The sequence below is a fragment of the Schistocerca cancellata genome, chromosome 10 (assembly GCF_023864275.1).
Source record: "Schistocerca cancellata isolate TAMUIC-IGC-003103 chromosome 10, iqSchCanc2.1, whole genome shotgun sequence".
Lineage (NCBI taxonomy): Eukaryota > Metazoa > Arthropoda > Insecta > Orthoptera > Acrididae > Schistocerca > Schistocerca cancellata.
The window spans coordinates 904,661-926,684 of NC_064635.1; the positions used below are offsets into that span (position 1 = coordinate 904,661).

At 45.1% G+C, this 22,024-nt stretch overlaps 1 protein-coding gene across 2 annotated transcripts in view; it reads right to left on the reverse strand.

The window, feature by feature from the left end:
* The window catches only part of LOC126106905 (zinc finger CCCH domain-containing protein 14), a 239,044-nt gene that overhangs the window by 121,386 nt on the left and 95,634 nt on the right, over window positions 1–22,024 (reverse strand). The window contains exons 9-12 of one of the 2 annotated variants that reach the window (XM_049913321.1): window positions 14,027–14,425; window positions 11,490–11,562; window positions 9,616–9,810; window positions 5,247–5,448 (exon numbers count right to left, since the gene is read on the reverse strand). In XM_049913321.1, coding sequence (XP_049769278.1) covers window positions 5,247–5,448; window positions 9,616–9,810; window positions 11,490–11,562; window positions 14,027–14,425 — 869 coding nt within the window. The remainder of the gene's footprint in view (window positions 1–5,246; window positions 5,449–9,615; window positions 9,811–11,489; window positions 11,563–14,026; window positions 14,426–22,024) is intronic. The other variant, XM_049913322.1, reaches the window with a different exon arrangement.

Consider the following 22,024-nt stretch of genomic DNA (forward strand, 5'->3'; position numbering starts at 1 on the left):
GCCCTCGTCTTTTTGCCTATTTGATCCTCTGCTGCCTTCACTATTACATCCCTCAAAGCTACCCATTCTTCTTCTACTGTATTTCTTTCCCCCATTCCTGTCAATTGTTCCCTTATGGTCTCCCTGAAACTCTCTACAGCCTCTGGTTCTTTAAGTTTATCCAGGTCCCATCTCCTTAAATTCCCACCTTTTTGCAGTTTCTTCGAACCAAATATAGAAATTAAAATGTTTTAGTTCAGGTGAGTTTTGAACTTACGACCCTCCACGCAACAATCTTGTATCATAACAACTACACTATGGCGACTGCGCTACTCGGCTTCTTCTGCGACAATATCTTAGACCTCACAGCTACAAATAGGCCAAACTCTATCGACAACGCCTGCACTGAAAAGGCGATTGGTGATCGTGATGTCGTTATAGCAACTACGGCTACAAAAGTTAATACATCAGTTCAGAAGGTTAGGAGAGTAATTCTGCTAGAAACAGCATATAAGCAGTTGTCAGCATCTTACTTACACAGTGAAGGGCCGTCACTTAGTTCCAGTGAGGTGGATGTAGAGGAATTATGCGCAAAGTTTATGCAGATTGTAAATTGTGGTCTGGAGAATTATGTTCCGAGTAAGAGGATTAAGGGTGGGAAAGAGCCACCATGTTCCAATAACGAGATTCAGAAAATACTGAGAAAGCAGAGGGTGTCGCACACTCGATTTAAAAGAGAACGGGCAAACGGTGACAAGCAGAGGTTAGAAGATATTTGTTCGCCTGTCAAAAGACCTATGAGCAAAGCATAGAACTATCACCACCACCATACCTTAGCAAAAAATCTGGCAGAGAACCTGAGAAAATGCTGGTCCTATGTAAAATCAGTAAGTGGTTCTAAGGCTTCCATGAAGTCACTTGTTGAGTAGTCTGGTGTGGCAGTTGAGGACAGCAAAACTAAAGCCAAAGTTTTTAATTTCACATTCAAGAAATTGTTTACACAGGAGAATTGTACAAACATACTACCATTTGATCATCAAACAGGTGCCTGTATGGACGACATAGTAATAAGCATCCCTGGCAAGAGAAACAACTGAAGAAGTTGAAAACACATGTCACCAGGTCCAGATGAAATTCCAATTTGGTTTTCCAAAGAGTACTCTACAGCACTGTCACATACTTGGCTTGCATTTATCATCAATCTCTTACCCAGTGCAAAGTCACAGGTGACTGGAAAAAAGTGTAGGGGACTCCTGTGTTTATGAAGGGCAAAAGAACGAACCCACATTATTACAGACTAATATCTGTAACATCGGTTTGCATGGAATTCTTTAACACATTCTCAGTTTGAGTACAATAAATTTTCTTTGAGACCAAGAAGCTTACATCCATGATCAGCATGGCTTTAGAAAACATCACTCGTGCAGAACTCAACTTGCCCTTTCCTCACACAATTAACTTTGAATTATGGATGAAAGGCAACAGGCAGGTATCATATTTCTAGATTTCCAGAAAGTGTGACACGGTGCCCTATTGAAGGCTTTTAAAGAAGGTAAGAACATATGGAATAGGTTCAAAGATATGTGAGTGGCTCAAAGACATCTAAAGTTATAAAACCCAGTTTCTTTTCCTCAAAGGCAAGTGTTAATCAGAGACTTGGGTATCATCAGGAGTGCCCCAGAGAAGTGTGATAGGACTATTATTATTCTCTATATACACAAATGATTTGGCACAGTGTGAGCGGCAGTCTGTGGTTGTTTGCTGACGAGGTGTCAAAATTGAGTGACTGTAGGAGGATACAAGATGACTTTGACAAAATTTCTAGTTGGTGTGATGAATGGCAGCTAGCTCTAAATGTACAAAAATGTAACTTAATGTTGATGACTAGGAAAAACAAACCCGTAATATTCAGATACAGCATTAGTAGTGTCCTGCTTGACACAGTCACATCATTTAAATACAGGGCTATTACAAATGATTGAAGCGATTTCATGAATTCACTGTAGCTCCATTCATTGACATATGGTCACGACACGCTACAGATACGTAGAAAAACTCAAAGTTTTGTTCGGCTGAAGCCGCACTTCAGGTTTCTGCCGCCAGAGCGCTCGAGAGTGCAGTGAGACAAAATGGCGACAGGAGCCGAGAAAGCGTATGTCGTGCTTGAAATGCACTCATATCAGTCAGTCATAACAGTGCAATGACACTTCAGGACAAAGTTCAACAAAGATCCACCAACTGCTAACTCCATTCGGCGATGCTATGTGCAGTTTAAAGCTTCTGGATGCCTCTGTAAGGGGAAATCAACGGGTCGGCCTGCAGTGAGCGAAGAAACGGTTGAACGCGTGTGGGCAAGTTTCACGCGTAGCCCGCGGAAGTCGACGAATAAAGCAAGCATGGAGCTAAACGTACCACAACCGACGGTTTGGAAAATCTTACGGAAAAGGCTAAAGCAGAAGCCTTACCGTTTACAATTGCTACAAGCCCTGACACCCGATGACAAAGTCAAACGCTTTGAATTTTCGGCGCGGTTGCAACAGCTCATGGAAGAGGATGCGTTCAGTGCGAAACTTGTTTTCAGTGATGAAGCAACATTTTTTCTTAATGTTGAAGTGAACAGACACAATGTGCGAATCTGGGCGGTAGAGAATCCTCACGCATTCGTGCAGCAAATTCACTATTCACCAAAAGTTAACGTGTTTTGTGCAATCTCACGGTTTAAAGTTTACGGCCCCTTTTTCTTCTGCGAAAAAAACGTTACAGGACACGTGTATCTGGACATGCTGGAAAATTGGCTCATGCCACAACTGGAGACCGACAGCGCCGACTTCATCTTTCAACAGGATGGCGCTCCACCGCACTTACATCACGATGTTCGGCATTTCTTAAACAGGAGATTGGAAAACCGATGGATCGGTCGTGGTGGAGATCACGATCAGCAATTCATGTCATGGCCTCCACGCTCTCCCGACTTAACCCCGTACGATTTCTTTCTGTGGGGTTATGTGAAAGATTCAGTGTTTAAACCTCCTCTACCAGGAAACGTGCCAGAACTGCGAGCTCGCATCAACGATGCTTTCGAACTCATCGATGGGGACATCCTGCGCCGAGTGTGGTAGGAACTTGATTATCGGCTTGATGCCTGCCGAATCACTAAAGGGGCACATATCGAACATTTGTGAATGCCTTAAAAACTTTTTGAGTTTTGTATATGTGTGCAAAGCATTGTGAAAATACCTCAAATAATAAAGTTATTGTAGAGCTGTGAAATCGCTTCAATAATTTGTAATAACCCTGTACTTGGGCATAATGTTGCAAAGTGACATGAAATGGAACAAGCATGTAAGATCTGTGGTAGGAAAAGTGAACTGTCAACTTCAGTTTATTGGGAGAATTCTGGGAAACTGTGTTTCCTCTGAAAAAAGGAGACCGTATATAGGATGCTAGTGTGACTTATTTTTGAGTACTGCCCCAGTCTTTGGGATCCGTAACAGGTCAGATTACAGGAAGACATTGAATCAATTCAAAGACGGACTGCTAGATTATTACTGGCAAGTTTGAAAAACACGCAAGTGTTACGGAGACGATTCAGGAACTCAAATGGGAATCCCCAGAGGGAAGGCGACATTCTTCTTGAGAAACTGAGAAAATTTAGAGAACCGGCATTTGAAGCTGACTGCAGAATGATCCTGTTGCTTCCAACGTACACTGTGCGTAAGTACCACAAAGATAAGAGTAGGGAGATTAGGGCTCATATTGAGGCATATACACAGTTGTTTTTCCCTCGTTCTATTTGCGAGTGGAACAGGAAAGGAAATGACTTAACAGTATGGGGTACCATCTGCCATGTGCCGTAAGGTGAATCATTGCGCAGTATCAATGTAGATATTAATCATTTTATGAAAACCTACTTCCTATTCTTGTCAACTGGGAGCATCTGGACTGCCACCCAGCTTCACACTCCGGGGAAAGAACTGCTCGGGCAAAATGTACGAAAGCAGCAGAGGCTCGGAACAATCCCCCCCTGACAGCACGGGGTCCACAACTCGCAGATACCGTGACCAAAATGGGGAAACTGATACGGAATACATTAGTCAGTATTTACTCTATGTTCATACCCGACTTATAGTTTTCAAATTTTACCACCGTGCCCGGTCTACAACAGTTAATACTTACTGATTCCTTTTAAAACACAGGTGAGTACTGTGTTGTGCAGCGATAGCATTTTTTTTTTTGCGAATATATGATACCTGTTCTCAGTAGTTTGTCGTTTTCTTTATGGCCAAGATGGAAGTTAAAGAGAGATTAACTTGTTATCAACTGGGTGCACTGTGCAGTTTTTCAGTAACTGTTGCACGAAGCTGAAAACAGCATTTATACCTAATCTGAAGAGGGAGTACTCTTCGGAACTGAGTCACACACTTTACTATTTGTTACACTGTACCATTCGTATTCTAGGTTCCCAGTCACGCATTTTAGGCTGGTAACTAACATTTACAAGGGGCTTTTACATAAAGCCCCTAATAGCGACGGTTCATTCGAGAAACTCTAATCCTTATTATACGCTCAGGAACTGAAGGTCAAAGTAATTCCAAAATAACTATTACTCCTCATAACAAAAGATCCCCACACACTGCAGCAAACTTGGCAAAGGCCAAACTGTTCCACAATCCTGACAGCTAGCTGTTCTGTCAGAACTCAATAACGTTAAAAACAACAGGCCTGCCTCACTTGTGCTCATACTGAAGTTCTCTGGCAATTAAAGACTGTAATCCTGTGTCATCTGCAACCCCCCCCCCCCCCCCCCCCCCCCTTAATAACTGCAATGTGCATCTACCTGCACCTGCTTACTGTAGTTTAATCCCAGTTTTCCTATACCGTTACACTCTTATCTGTTAACAAATTAAGGATGCCTCAATGCCCGAGTAGATGTCCCACTGTAAGACACCTACTGTTAGTCACTTCCCAATTTGACTCAGAATATCTTCATTAGTTTCTTGATCTACCCATCTAAGCTTCAGCAGCAGCATCACATTTCAAAGATCTTCCGTTCTCTTCATGTCTATATGTCCATAATACTTAATTTTCACAAAAGGCTACACTCCAGACAAATACACACAGAAAAGAATTCCCCACACTAAGCATCACCACAACAATTTGCCTAGTACTGATAGTTACCTATACCTCTACCTCTACAAAATGTGAGAATAGAGAAGCACACATCTCAAGATTAATATGAAGTCACAGGCACAATGACAGGAACTCACATGTCCATGTGGGCCACTGTCGTGACGACTGTCGGTCTGACGGCAGCGACTGTCGCCACGGGCCCCCCCTCTTCCTCCTCATCCTCATCCTCATCCTCGAACACCGGCTGCCCGTCGTAGCTTCTCGTGTCGTCCTTCCCTGCTGCCGAGTGTGGCGGTATTTCGGCCACCTCTTCATCTTCGCGCTCCGAAGAGGAGTCACCTGTAGGAGTGGGAAACACTGAACCGCACGTAAATGAACGAGAGATGAGAGCTCTTACACGAAAGTGGCTCCAAACTAGAAACTGTAATTCCGCCACAGTACATCTTTCGAAAGTAAAGGTTGAAGACAGAAATGAGGAGTCGTGGCAGGCACCCCTCGATGCCTCGTAAATGCTCACTTTACGTTTCATTTTTCTGTTTACACCCACAATTCTTGAAGTCTGTCAGTAATTCAAAGCACTCTTTATTAAGTCCCCTGCACACAATTTTACCACTCGGCAGTTCAGTCGGTCTGGAATTCTCATACTGAGAAGTGAGCCAGTTGTTTATGTACTGAAAGATGTGGTATCCATTGCAGCAGAATGAAGCTGTAAGCTCTTAGTGCAAGATTTCATGTACTACTAAATGTTATATTGACATTATTTTAACTTCCTGAATTACATTTTAGTCTAAAATCACAATTTTTCAGAACAGTCACCAGAAACCATTTCAGCATTCACCACACACAACCATACATAGCAAACTTTGCAAAAGTATTTAGTTTTGCTGTCCTTGCATCTGTAGCACCTTCCACTTTTCGCTGTTGGGGGATCTTCATCTATTCTTTGTTCTTTGGTGCTGGAGAGGTTAGTGGTAAGCCTGGGAATTTTGAGCGGGAGGTTTGGCTGTGTTGCACGCACTGTCAGATATGGTGTTAAGAGAGACTTTAATAGGGTTCTGAGGTATTCTCTTCTAACTGAAGCGTTTCTGTTTGCTTTGAATGTAATGTAGCCATTGATAGCTCCAATGTTCAACAACTGAAAAAAGAGACAGAGGTCACTGTCTTGTCCCTCTAGCAACATGCATCATGACGCATTGACAAAACAAGCAGTATTGATTTGTTACATATGAGAGTAATGTGACATCTTCCTGAGATCGAAACACACTTGAGAACTCTCTTAGATTTTTTGGGTAAAAACTCAACTGGAATTTCAGGCTTATTTTTTTTAATGTACCAACAAAAGTAATAGTCTTTTCTTGTAGCACTTTTCTAATGATTGGGTAAGACCAATCATCTATTGTCAGATTTCTTCCAGACCAGTTTACTGAGTCTACGAGACACAAAAAACAGACTGCCTTATTACTGACTTTGAATGCTCCTTGTGGTTGTGCACCTGCATAGATTTCCAAATGTTTTACGTAGTATGTTTTGGAAAATGCCAGGATCAAAACCTTTATCCCATACTCAGTAGGTTTATTTGGTATACATATTCTGAACCTGCTCCTGCCTCTGTACAGAATGAGCATTTTGTCCAAAGCAATGTTTTCTGATGGAGCAAAATATGCACTGCAGTTGGAGACAAACATATTGAGAACGGATCTTATGGCAGCAAGATTATCTTGTGCTTTTCTTTCTTGCATCATACTGATGTTGACAAACCTGATACAAAGAGTCAAAAATCTGAACCTTTTCAATAACACTTGCTCGAAAGATTTCTATTCCAGTCCCACCTGTGTTCCAAAAATCCTCGATACTCATTTTACTGCCATGCAATGTTCCACAGCTAAGTAAACTAGGCCAAAATATGCCTTCAGTTCATCAAAACTTACTTTTATGCCTAGCCATATTTGGGTCACTCGTACATTTGTTTCAAACTCAATCAATTCAGATACTGCTCAATTCAAAAACTAAATCAATCAATGCATTGCTAAAAAAATAACTGCCACGATTCTAACGGTGAATGTACATCCATCGCAGCTTGAATGCTTTCGGGCAAATGCATGGTAATTATGTTGTGACATGTTTTTCGAACACTCTGTGGGAAACAAGTTTTTCTCCACTTAGTTGCTCCATTCCTTCCTTTATATAATCGCATAGGTGACATACATGAGTCAGTTATGGGAGATAAACTTGAATCGACAACAGTAGGTGCATCAGTGCTGGCAGAAAGCTGAACATCTTCCTCTTCACCGCCACTTATTTCACTATTACTGTCACAATCATTGTTTATTTCGAAGTCACGATCACCGTTTATTTCGAAATCTGGGTCCACATCAGAATCATCTACTTCACTCTCTTTGTCATAAATTCTGTTAATTTCACTGTATGAAAGATTCTCTCTTGCCATTTTAAAATTTAAACTACTGACAATCATAATTCAATTTTAGGACATCATAAATAGTTCACAAAGTAACTCAATGACAGATCTACACCAAAATAAAAATGGGATCGCACTGGCAGAAATTAGTAACAGTCGTGCTGGGTCTAACAGACCCGCGCGCTTTTTGGAAGACTGCCAAACAGTGACTAAACAAAGCAAAACCTCATTCACGATATGAACGCTTTCTCTCTGATGTTACAGGAAGCTAGCAGAGTGCTCGAGTCAAATCGGCAACTATAAGAATATAAATTCAGTGAAATAAAAACTAGTGGGTCTCGTACTCCCAGCCTGACCGTTCTAGGGTTTACGATCGTGGAACTTTACGAAAGTTCATTGGGAACATGTCGACTGTTCATACAAAATTCCATCAAAATCAATGACAGTTGTGCAGTAATCTCCAGACCACTCGGCATGGAATGACTCCACTACCAAAATTTGTGTTGAGACAAATGTAAAAAACCAGTACCTTCTTGCTTCTCATATTAAGATAAGTACAGAGCACATTAACTGAAATAAACCTAAGAAGTGTGGATAGGTAATGGTTGTATAGCTACGAAATCATGTGTTTGGCCAAAAGGGAGGATGAGGGGGGAGGGGGGGGAGGGAGGATGAGGGGGTGAGGGGGGTGGGAGGTGGTTGACATGCCTGGAACAGACATTGGAGACTGGACAAGTGAGTGATGGTAGGGCTGACAGCTAAGGCTTAGCAAGTTGTACACAAAACGAGGAGTGAGGGAGGGAGTGGGGAGTAAAGGGGGAAGAGAGGAAGGGGGGCAAGGGGGAGGGTCGAGTGAGGGAGATGGCCGGGGGGGGGGGGGGTTGAGAGAGAGAGAGAGAGAGAGAGAGAGAGAGAGAGAGAGAGCACTGTGAGGCCAGAGTACTGAATGACAGTAGCCAGATATGTTGTAATAATGGTGATGACGAAAGGGTAGATGAAAACAAAATATAAGAGAAATTAATGGATAGGCATTAGAGAACACTACAGAGAAATGCAGATTACAGTTTGACAGTGACACTGCAATCCCTTCAGAGATGTCAAAGGTCTCAGAAGATCAGCTGAACGAAAGGACTGTGTCTCAAAAAGGGGTTTTAAGACAAACATTGGCAAAAGTAAAACAATGGAATGCAGTTGAATGACATTAGATGATGTAAGAGAATTACATTAGGAAATGAGATACGGTCTGAGAGATTGCTATTTGGCAACGAAATAATTAATGATGACAGAAATAAAGAGCATGTACAAGATGCTTTTCTGAAAAAGGGAAATATGTTAACATATCCAGTACATTTAGGGGTTCGAAATTTTTTTCTGAAGGTATCTGTACAGAGGGTAGCCTCGTACAGAAGTGAAACGTAAAAGATACACAGTTTGCACTAGAAGACAACAGAATCTCTCAAAATGTAGTGTCACAGAAGGCTATCGAAGATGAGATATGTAGACCGGACAGTTAATGATGAGATATAGACAAAAGAAGCAAATGGCAAGACTCCGTACTGCCTGAGGCATCAAAGAATAATGAGTGTGGTAGGGGGCAAGAGTGGAGGAGAGGGGCAGGGCATTAAAATTGTAGAGATGGACAGATTTGACTACAGTAAGGAGGTTCAAATGGGTGTACAGTGGAGCAGTTACGTAGAGGTGAAGAGCCTCGCACATGATCGATCATTCTTGAGAGTTGCATTTAAACGGCCTTCAGACTGAAATCTGAAACCAAACAGATAAAAGCAATGCAAATTCAATAGGAAAAGGTGAGCAACACGATTCGTGTAGGTTCAATAAATAGCCGGGAAATTTGAGCACAGTTGAGGAATGGAGACAGATACAAACTGAGAAGGGCAAAGGCAATAACAGATGGAAAGCCGAGTTGCACAGATTCACAGAAGTGGTAACAGGGTGGGGAAACAGGGTCGGGGGTGGGACAGAAGGTTACAGAGTGTCGGCAAGTACGGGGTGACAAGGGGGAGGGGAGTGGGAGGTTGGAGGGGGGTGCCGAGGCATCACGCGGCGCAGCCGCCCTTCGACCCACTGACCGTCGCGACTGCCCTCGGGAGACAGCTGGATGGTTATTTGCTGTGGCGTGTCAGCGGGCATGAAGGCCTTCGCGGATTTGCCGGCAGTGGTCACTACCGGCCTCCACCTCCCGGCTCCGCGTAGCTCGCGTAGCGTGCAGTCGCGCCGTCGCCCGCTGTCGAACTGCTCGTCCTCCTCTGAGTCTCCCACGGCTCCTGGACAGTCACAGCAAATCTTTCATCACATGACACAGTGTGGTGGCCCCCGATCTTAGGCTCCAGATTCCGTACTGCACCTACATGAAACCTCAAGCTAATCTGATGCCAAAACTGGTAACTGGTGCAGTATAGGGAAGGGTGAACCCAACGTCCGTGAGCCTCGAGCACTTGCAGTTATATACGAACGATGTGAAATCGTCAATACTTTCAATTTAGGAATGGAGAGGAAAGAGAAAGGTGTGAAATGTGGAATAACTGAAAAGCGTGTTTTGTAAGATCAGAGGTAGCACAACTGCTCATCCTGCCTTCACTAGTAAGTGTTTATCACAAAATCCTTTCGCACTCTACTGTGAAGAACCTCCGAAATTCTTTTCTTATCGGTCGACTTACCGCTTACTTTCTAGCGTCCTACTGTAACACCACTCTCACACACTTTGCTGCTCCTCTTTTCTGGCATTCCTACAGTCCACAATATTCACTTACGCAACATGCTACAGACGTTCATTCTCAGAAATTTCTTTCTGAAATTAAGGCACAGGCTTCATACCAGTACACCAATTTTGGTGAAGAATGCTCTTCCTCGTGACAGTTTTGCTCCACCTGTCAAGCACTGTTCTGCTTCCAAGGTAGAATAAATCCTGAACTTCATCTACTACGTACACCTTAATTTTGACATTTACTTTGATACCACTCTGATTTCTGCTGCTTCTCAGGATTTTCATCTTTCTTTAGCTTACTTTCATTCCATATTCTATGACCGGTAGGCTATTTATTCCATTTAACAGATTCTGTAGTTCTTACTCACTTTCAGAGATAGTAGCAATATTATCAACAAATCTCATCATCGACATCTGACCGCCCCAAGTGTTATTCTGCTTGTCCACTTAAGGACTCAACTTCATTTTCTTCATTCCTTCTTCAATGTATGTGTAGAATGGTAGATGAAAAGGACTGCACATCCACAATGTTGTCAACTTTTAATCCCAAAATATTTCTCTAAGTAATCCATTCTTATTGTTTCATCTTGGTGGTGGTTCTGTATGTACCCTGCCTCCTCCCACAATTTGATTCAGTACCTCTTCAGTAGTTAATAACATATCTACCCATGCATCTTCAGTCCCTCCTCCAATACAACATTTAAACACTTCTATTCTCATTTTGGCTGTACTGCTTATTGTCCATGTCTCACTTCAACACAAGTGTTATAATGTATCACTGTGTTTGGACCGATACCAAATAATTTCGTTCTTCAAAATATGTTCACAATATAAAAGTCAAATTCAGATGCAATGAAATTCTCCTGTAGTCCAACGCAGAATATTTGAAAAGCAGGCACAGCCAAGACTGAGCACATTATTTTCACCTGGGTAGAATGCTCAAGGTTTCTGTATGGAAAGCAGTAAATGTTTATTTGGACCAAAAGGAGGTCACACAACTTGCTCACTGGTTTGTAAACAAATTCTAAAAAGTAGTATTTTGATATCCAGAGAAAAGTAAGCTCAGTTTTGTTTTCTATGTAACGATGACTAGAACCACTAAATATTATGACTACAAAATACTCAAATTAGTTTTAATCATTGAAACTGTGGGGGGGGGGGGGGGGGAGGAAAAAAAAAAAAAAAAAAAAAAAAAAAAAAAAAAAAAAAAAAAAAACTGCTAAAATTCTTGCTACCGACCTGATTCATTTGATACCGTTACAGCAAAGTTCTCCCTGTTTAGGAAGCCTCGAGTGAATATGCCTTCTGGATTCTGTAACAAAAAAAAATTAAAAAGTAAATCCGAGAACACTTTGTGCAAGTAACAACTTCAAATAATCTGTTATTCTGATAACAGTATCCGGAAATAAAATGTGAAACACACAACATATGAACAATTCCACAGAATGCTAAGTAACGAAAAAAAATATCTGTTTAGACTGTAAAATGAAACAACACACACAGACTGTCTTTTTTACCATTCTATGTCCCAAGTGGAAAGGCAGTTCTTAGTTATGGATGAAATAGAGGCTGTGTATTGGACGGACAGATGGATGGGGACACACACACACACACACACACACACACACACACACACACACACACACACACAAATGTGAAAATAAAGGGTAGTTTTTCCTTGATTAGCATCAACAATATCACTCTTTAAAATACCATTAATATACAAAATTACAGAAATACTAAGGAGTGCTTTTCGTTAAACATTTACAGCCACAACAGAACATTTCACCAATTAAATTTTGTTTCATCATTTTATTTTGCATATTTCCTTCGCAAAAAATTACCAATTTTTTGTTGATAGCACACATAAAGGAAGAAATTAAAATTGTTAAGAACTGCTGGCATGTTATTGACTAAATAGAATGTTCATTATTTGTCTCAGAGCTTAAGCAAATATTTTCAAACCAACCAACAAATGTTCTCTAAGAGGTGGTTAATCCTACAAGAGGGCACACAATGAATGTGTGTCTCGTGCAGTAGCTTGCAATCCTTATCATTTATATCATACACAAAAATATTCAGTTTAAGCAACTGCTGAAGACCTTTACAAGCATACTATGCTAAAACATTGCTCACATGCTCATGAACATAAAATTGAAACCACAATACCATAATAAATGACTGGTTAACACTTTTATGATTTTGTTAATCACAGTGGGTGTGCTAGTACAGTGGTGTGTGTGTGTGTGTGTGTGTGTGTGTGTGAGTGTTTTGTTTAAGAATTAGAAGATTTTCACATTTTTCACACATAATTAAGAAACAAACTTGTTTCCATATGACAATCCTACGTTTCATGTACTGAACATTTCTTTAGAAGTGACTTCACCTTGGACTGAATGCTGAGAGGACAAATAAGTGTAAGATGACAAGTCTTATCAGCTACTACTGTTCTGTCAGTATGTAACCGTCGATCATACAGGGCAGTGTCAGGTGCAACTTTCTGTGGCTGTACCACTTACTGCAGTGGTCCGGTACTCCTACAGCTCCACTTATTTGCAAGTGAAGGTACGAGCAAGACATTATCGTGCCTCCCGAGGTATTGGCCTTCACTGGGGCAGGACAGCCAAATAATATGTGACCCGCACTCTCTACCGTTTGAGACACTTGCACTCTCTACCGTTTGAGACACTTTACCTGTCAGTTACTATCAGATCTTCGGACTCTGTTTTCATTCTTCCTCTTTTAAGACAAAGATGCCCCATACTCTGTCAATATTACAGTCTTCTAGGTGTTTTATGTATTATTATTATTATTATTACATTTGTAACGGAGTGCTTACAAAGTTCACTGTCGATATACAGGAGAATGCCACTTCGGTCTGTCGGGACAGTGTAACTGTCTTCCACTCGAGCACTTCGGATTCGATAGGCATATGAGGGAGACGGGAGTCTGCCAGAGCTGATGACAGGTGCTGAAAAATGGACGGGGTTTGAGAAGCTCTCTATTATCCATCAAACTACAGGAAATGCAAGTGTGCACCCTCATCTGGTAGGTGGAGACTGACGTCGATCTGCAGCACCTCTGTACCAGTGCAACGGCGGTGGCTATTTCCGAGTGCCACGCGCATCAGCAGGAGGTAGTCCCCGACACGGTGCCGACCAGAGCTGCCAGTGCAGCTGCCGAAGGTAGAGCGGCATTCTCACAGGTGAGAGTGACTGCGGTTACTATCCCGGCCGTAGGCTTGTCGGATTCTGCAGGCAGCCCAGTGGCACGGAACCACAGACCACGAGGAGCGCAGCAGAGGCCGCACAGTGGAGGACGTCCAATTGGACACGTAAGCCTTCGGCACTCTGTCGCAGAATTCTCCTCTGGCTCCTCTGCTGCTAAGCCGTAGGGCCTGCCTATTTTTAGGGTTCTTACGTCGAATCATTTTGTCATCCGAAGACGGTGGCACGCACAGCCAAATGAAGGAGAGGTGCGTAGCCAGTTTGTTACAGCAGTGTTGCCACACATTGATGTAATTGTGGGGCCGTATCCACATCAGCTACATCGTTAACTGTGTTATTCTGAGACAGTGTCCCGAATTCCTCAGTCTCGCAGTACTCCGCACTCAGTATTCTGTGTGCACCGTGAGCACCGGTGTCGTCATCATCGTGACTATTATTATTACTATTGCTGTTATCTATGTGAATGCAGGAAAAGAAGTACTGTACAATCAAAACGCAACCAGAGGTGGTCAACCGGACACATAAGGACACAAAACAAACAATGCCCACCTGGAGTGCCTCGTCCCTGTAGTTATCCTCTCCCTCCTGTTCTCGCTCGTCTTCCTCCTCTTCCTGGTGAGATCCCACTCTGTGCCGGACTGCAACTCGACGCCCCTCTACCCTGTGCCGCGCAGCCACTGTCGAGACGGCGGATGGGACAGTGCCGGAGGCAGGCGCGACAACCGAAGCTGCTGCTGCGGCGACACTGCGCTGGGCCTCTGCGACTGCCTTGAGCAGGAGGTTCTTGTTGGCCTGCATGGAGGCGGGCAGCCGCGGCCGCGGTGTGACGCGAACCACTGACGGCAGTGCTACCGCGGGCACCACCTCGCCCTCCACGTCGCGATTCTCCGCCACCGATTCGCGAGCTCCCGTCGAGACCACTTGCGAGTTTACTGACGGCCTGCAGTCCTGCAACAGAAACCGAGAATGTGGTACGACACTAATATTAAAGTTTCAAAATTCAAGTAAATGTAGGTGTCAGACAAACTGCGACGATTCTGGAGAGACCCTCAGTGTCCACACTGAGGCGAAACTGTGGCTCCTGCTTAGGTTTCAATATTAGTAAGTGTGAAGAAGAGTCACTCGTCAAACTTTCATCCGCACAGTCTCTCGAACGACTGGAGCAGTGCGGAGGCAGGTCGTACGCATTTGGGCGACGAGTGGTCTGGCTCCAACAGCCCTCTGCTGCTCACGACAGGGGGTCTACATTGGCAGATAACTGGAGGTCGTTGACGAGGGACACGGGTTCAGTGCATCGAGTCGAAGTTTTGCACTCGTCTGTGTAGTCTTAAGGATGGCACGTGCGTATGTCTCATTTTTAGTGGATAGATAGTGCTCCTCATTATTCTCTCTTTCGTTATCTGATAATATCTTTATCGGATTTCATTCAATTTGATTTTGTGGAGGTACGGCAATGGCACTGGCCGAGACTTTCGTGCTGTCAAGAACGGTGTCAGGTGCTCTGTTAAACATAAAATACCTGTGCCACAGATTGCCTAATTTGTAAACATCTACATTTATGTGACTACTCTACAATTCAGACTCAAGTACTCAGCAAATGGTTCACAGAAGCATTTCCAAACTCTTCCTCAATTGTTTCCCTGTCAAATACCATGTGGAAAAAATAAACACCTAAATCTTTTCAGAAGGTTTCTCATTTCTCTTATTTTGCCACAACTGTCCTTCCTCCCTACAAAAGCAGTAACTGACACAACATTTTCGCATTCAAAGGACTTTATTCAATTACTGTCTAATTTTGCAAGTACACAAAAGTATCTGTGATCAAATGGAATTATCAAAATATGACAACCAGTCCAGAGCACTCAGAGCTACTCGATGTAGAATCCTGTTACTTTCAAAGACTCGAAGCGGGTACTCCTTAACATTATATTCTATGTTTCGTTCCTACACTCTTAGTCAGCAGATGAATGGAGACCACAGTTCTTCAAGATGTAACCACACCTCCCTCGACCATTCCTAATGTGGTTCAGCCTCTACCAGATTTAGTGTCTCAATTGGCATCCCTGGACCACCTTTGTCGGATCTCAAACTGGGCGAGAGTTATCGAATCGACATTCGTTCTGGCGTTGTCACCAGCCGGAGGTCATTTCAAAAGAGCCGATAGTTTCTGAATTGACCCTGGGCGATTTTTGTGATTTCAGAGTTGTCGGTGGAACTCTTAGGTCATCAAACGAGGGAGATTTCTTACGAGAAGTGATCTTGTCGAGGGAGTTTAGCTTACCTGCTTTCCTGTTAAGATCTTACGGAGCAGCATCAGTTAGGACAGATAACCACTGAAAGGGAGTAGACCTAACAGTACCAGCAATAATTCTCACAGCTTCATTAAGTTGCACATCAATCACTGTTGTATGGACACTGTTACCACACACGAACACAATATCCACCAGCAGAATACACTAGTTTGCAGAAGAGAAAATTGGTGATTGAAATTTTGAGAAAAGATCTTGCCACAACAAAAAAAAGCCCATGTTACAATGATTAACCAGACACGACATAGAACAGTGACTGGTTTAATCTACATACTACGCGCTACAAAGGAAAGACAGTTTGACAACTGTGTTCAGTTTATCAGAAGTCATTATTGCTGTCCCATATTACAACAGAACACTCTACAAATAACTCATCCCAGTTATTCTCAATAACAAAAGGAAAGTGTATGGAGGCCTTGGTATCCACACCACCAAAAACACCAGAGTCAGAAAGAAAAGCAGCCGACGATGTACCACTGTCACATCTGCCCAGACAGATTCGTAGAAACAAATGGAGATTCCAGTCAACAGATGAACTGAGTTCTGTAGCCCCCTCCTGAAAAAATTGGGTCACGGTTGTCTGTTACGGACAAAATTTATATCTTCAGAAATTACTAAGTGACATCTACATCCTTTGTAAACCACTGAAGTGCATAGCAGAGAGCCCTTAGCAGGGTTCCACACATTAGACTTTCTTCCCACTGTAATCACACAGGAGTGCAGAAATAACGACTGTCGAATGTCTCTTCAACTGCCATCTTGAAACTAATCTCGTCTCCACAGTCCCTACAGGAGCAACAGGTGAGGGTGCCGTAGAATATCTCTAGGTCTTTTACTTAATACCAATTCTCGAAATTTTTTAAGTAGGCTTTCCGTACCCAAGTAGCTGTGTATAGGCCCATATACTATAACTTATTTCAGTGGATTCTGGGCATCACATTTCTAATGAGATTGGAAGCTGTACAGTGCAACTCTGACAGATATACACAGAGGGTAGCACTACTGTGCACATCTTACTGCCGGAGCCGACAGTTCGGGCTGCTGGTTTCCTAGAATGGCACCAAGTCTATCACCGAGCCTAGCACTTGTGGTTGAAGTGCACTCTCCACCTCTGCACAGCTAACGAGGGACTACACACAATCAGATATTTGTAATGTTTTTGTATTTATAGTATTTTAAGTTCAAAACTCAAATATCAGATGCAATGTGCAAAAATCCTTAAGAAAATCGAGTTTTTAAATTTCCCGAGCAGATTTAATAACATAAGGTCAATACATAAGATCAATTTTTAGACAGGCAGCATACGTCTGTGGTACAGTGGTCACCTGATGAAGAGGGGTTAAAGAAAGGTAGCGTTCGAGAGTAGATATTGCTGTTTTGAGTCCACGAGACCAAGCTCCAGGGGTGGCGAAGTGGTGGCCTGCTTGGACAACCGATCGACACGTTCGTTTCCTGCCTGGAATGCCGATGTGGCCCGGGGACCACACAAACGTCACTGAACAACCACAATCGCAAAAACAGCATCTCGAATGCCCCCCAGGGCAGGAGGAAAGGTGAGCGAGTGCACGATAAAGAGCAACCAGCTCCACAGTGAAAACACTGCTCCCACAAGGCAGGGAATGCTGCTCAACATAGTCGCCGTGGATGAAAGCGAACCCAGTACGTCCATCGACCACAGAACCGTCGGTGTAGACTATATCTGCATTGCGAAACGAGGCAAGAAGAGCCAGGAATCATTGACAAAGATTTGCAAGTGGAACAGAGGACTTGGAGTCACAGGACAAATCCAAGCAAAGCCGCAAGCGAGGGAGGGACCAAGGAGGGGTAGAAGAAGAGGGCCGGAAGGATGGAGGAAGGGGAAAGGACTCTAGTGACGAGAGAAGGGAACGAAAGCGGACTGCAATCGGCAGATCCGACCTAGGCCACTGTCGTGGGGAGGGGGGTGCAGAAGATGGAAAAAGGAGCCTGCAGTTTGGGTGGTCGGGCGAGGCATGCACGCGGGCGATGTGCGAAGCAAGCAACTGTTGGTCGCGGAATCGTAGGGGAGGGATTCCAGCTTCTACAATAAGGCTAGTCACCGGACTAGTGCAGAAGGCACCTGTCGCCAGTCTGATGCCACAATGGAGAATCGGGTCGAGGATCTGCAACGTCGAAGGTGCTGCTCAGTCGTACACCACACTCCTGTAGTCGAGACGGGACCGGACTAAGGCCTTATAGAGCTGTAGGAGGGTTGTTCGTGCAGCCCCCCAAACGGTGTGGCTGAGGCAGAGAAGGATGTTGAGGCGCCGCCAGCACAGTCGTTTAAGCTCGCGAAGATGAGGTGTCCAAGTGAGCTGAGCATCAAACAGCATGCTGAGGAAGCAATGCGTCTCCTCAATATGAAGGAGTTCATTGGCAAGGTAGAGCTCTGGATGGAGGTGAACCGTTCGACGACGACAGAAATGCATCACTCGGGTCTTAGAGGCTGAAAACTGAAAACCATGGTTGGATGCCCAAAAATGTGCCTTACGGATATCTCCCTGCAGCCGTCGTTCAGCGACGCTGATGCTTGGGGAACTGTAATAAAGACAAAAGTCATCGGTATGTAGAGAGGAACAGACCGACGAGCCCACCGCAGCCGCAAGACCATTAATCGCCACCAAAAAGAGGGGAACACTGAGAACCGAGCCCTGCGGGGCACTGTTCTCCTGAATATGAACACAGCTAAAATAAGAGCCAACTCTAACCCGAAAGGAGCGATTGGAGAGAAAATTCTGTAGAAAAATCTGAAGTGGACCCCGTAAGCCCCATTCGTGCAGCATAGCAAGGATATGATGGTGCCAGGTGGTATCGTACGCCTTCCGAAGATCAAAGAAAACAGCGACTAGATGTTCTCGCCCAGCAAAAGCTGTACGAATAACCGACTCTAGTGAGACCAAATTGTTGATTGCTGAGCGGCCCTGACGGAAGCCTCCCTGTTGCTAGTCTAGGAGGCACCGAGCTTCGAGGATCTGACGACTCACCGTCCGTTCCAGGAGTTTGCACATAACGTCGGTAAGGTTGATAGGGCGATAGCTATCAACCACTGGCGGATCTGCACCAGGTTTCAGCACCGGGATGGAACGCTATTCTGCCAACGAGTTGGGAAAACGCCCTCCGTCCAAATGAGGTTAAACGGAGCGAGTAATTCAACCTGACAGTGTGCCGAGAGATGGCAAAGAAACTGGTTGTGAATTCGGTCTGGACCTGGAGAGGTATCGGGGCAAGCTTTAAGGGCACTTTGGAACTCCCATTCACTAAACGGGGCGTTGTATCGTTCCCAACGGTGCGTGCGAAATTGACAACTGTGTACGCTCAGCCTGCACTTTAATGGCGCGGAATTCTGCACTGTAGCCTGCTGTCGTGGTAATAAGAGTTAAGTACTCTGCCAGATGTTCGGCGATTGCGATTGGGTCAGTACAAAGTGTACCCTGAAGAGAAAGGCATGAGGTCAAAAGGCAAAAATGCGCCAAACCCGCAACCACACCTGAGATGGGGAGGTGCGAGAACTTATGGTGGCAACATATCGTTCCCAGCAGTCCTGTTTACTTCGCCAGATGAACCGCCGAGCCCAGGCCCGCAGCCGTTTAAAGGCAACCAAATTCTCTAGGGAAGGATGATGCCGGTGTCATTGCAGGGCTCGCCGGCGGTCCCGGATAGCTTCTGCAATCTCTGGTGTCCACCAAGGGACTGACTTACACCTTAGGGTACTTGAAGAGCAGGGGATAGTTGCCTCGGCAGCAGTAACGATGGCCATAGTGACCTCGTCCACTGCCAAATCAATGTCACCAGGAAGCGGAGCAAAGGCCATAGTAGCTGAGGTGTACGCTGCCCAATCAGCTCCATGAACAGACCATCGTGGCAGCTGGTCTCGGCGTTGGGACTGAAGAAGAGAAACCAGGATAGGAAAGTGGTCTCTACCACAGAGGTCGTCGTGGACCCTCCAACTGAGGTATGGAAGAAGACCTGGGCTACTAAGAGAGAGGTCAATGGCTGAGTATGTGCCATGAGTCAAGCTAAAATATGTGGGAGCACCAGTGTTAAGGAGGCAAATGTCCTGCTGTGTCAAGAGAGCCTCAATGTTCCTACCTTGGCCCGAGATCTGGGCCCCACCCCATAAAGGGTGGTGGGCATTATAGTCGCCCAAAAGGAGGAATGGTGGGGGGAATTGGGCGAACAAGGCAGCTAGGTCAGCAAGAGGGACAACCTCATCTGGAGAAAGGTAGAGGGAACAGATGGTAAGCTCCATTCCTGCCCGAATTCGAACAGCCACAGCCTCAAGAGCCGTGTGAAGTGGCACTGGGGCACTAGGAACAGTGGCAAGAACATAAACAGAGACACCGCCAGACACCCTGTCGTATTCTATGCGGTTCTTATAGTAACCCCGGTAGCCACAGAGGGAGGGGATCCGCCGAACAGGAAACCAGGTTTCCTGTAGGGCCAGACAAGTGGCAGGGAAGAGGCACAAAAGCTGATTCAACTCAGCAAGGTGGTGGAAAAAACCACAGAAATTCCACTGAAGGATAATGGTATCCGACTGATGAAAGAACCTGAGGGGGGGAGGGGGGAGGGGGGGGGGGAGATAGGTTACGCCCTAGAAGCGTTCGCCGCCACCCCATAGGAGCTGCGGGTCGAGCAACATCTAGCTCCTGAGGGGACGCTAGATGCTCCACATCATCTTCAGGTGCAGCGGTGAACTCCTTTTCTGTCTCTATGTCCTCGTTTTGCTGTTTCTTCTTTTTGGTAGTGGCCGGTTGGTCTTCAGTGTATCAGGCTGGGTGGGCTTTTCCGACCCAGTCTCATGGACCAAGGAACATCTGGAAGCTCTACGGCCCTCAGGTGGTGGCTTTTTCAGCCACTGGCTGACATCTGGAGGGGCAGTAACCGTGGAAGGGAGGGCACCAAGCGATCCCTTCCGCATGAGGGGAGCCGGAGGAGGCGGGCACTTGTCCGGCGCAGAGGTGGGAACTGAAGTCCCCAAAGAAGGAGGGGTTGTTACTCCCAATGTTGATAACAGGGGAGCAACAGAAGAGGGAGTTCCCCCAACTACCTGGGGGGCAGGAATAGACGGCCGGGCTGGAGGGCACACAAAAAGCGGCTGAGCTCGGGGGCTCGTCACCAGGGATGGCACATCAAAGCTGCTGCAGCAGACGTCGATGAAATGCGCACTGGGTGAAGTCTGTCGTACTTGCGTTTAGCCTCTGTGTAAGTAAGCCTGTTCAAGGTCTTATACTCCATAATCTTCCGTTATTTTTGATAAACTGTGCAGTCTGACGAGCAACGTGAATGTTTCTGTCCGCAGTTGACACAAACAGGGGGCGGCGAACACGGGACGTCGGGGTGGGAGGCATGTCCACAATCCCGACAGGTAGGGTTGGTGTCACATCTCAATGACATGTGCCCAAACCTCCAGCACTTAAAGCAGCGCACGGGAGAAGGGACGTAAGGCTTAACATCACATCGATATATCACCACCTTGACTTTCTTGGGCAGGGTGTCCCCCTCGAAAGCCAAGATGAAGACGCCGGTGGCGACCCTACTATCTTTAGGTCTCCTGAAGACACACCGTACAAAGTGGACACTGCGGCGTTCCAGATTTGCAAAGAGCTTGTCGTCAGACTGCAACAACAGGTCACAATGAAAAATAAGTCCCTGAACCGTATTGAGGCTCTTATGAGGCGTAATGGAGACTGCAACATCATCGAGCTTGTCACAAGCAAGCACCCACATTGTGCTGGGTATGCTGTCTGTATGAGGACTGCTCCAGACCTCATTTCAGACATGCCCTCAACATCTCCGAACTTGTCCTAAATTTTCCACAAAAAACTGAGGCTTTGTGGTCAGAAATGAGTCCCCATCTGTTCGGCTGCAAACCAGAAATCGAGGAGAATACGTCTCACCAGGTAATTTAGACCGCCATTCCTCCCCTGGTGTGGGCAGGGAAGGGAACGATTGGGGGTCATACTGTAAAGCATTGAACTTTCCTTTCTTAGAGACTCGTGCTTGCGCACTATTCGTATTTCATTTCACGGTGGTCCCACGAGCAGCTAGGGGGAAGGAATGTCCACCCAGACAGAGCCCCACTTGCCTGGGTAAGCCTAATACAACCGGGGGGTGGGGGTGGGGGGGGGAGGCAGGTTTTCCAGACGTCACCCGCTAGTAACTGTTCTACCTCAACAGCCACGCGTCTCCTTGGCGTGCAGCACACCTTGAGATTGGT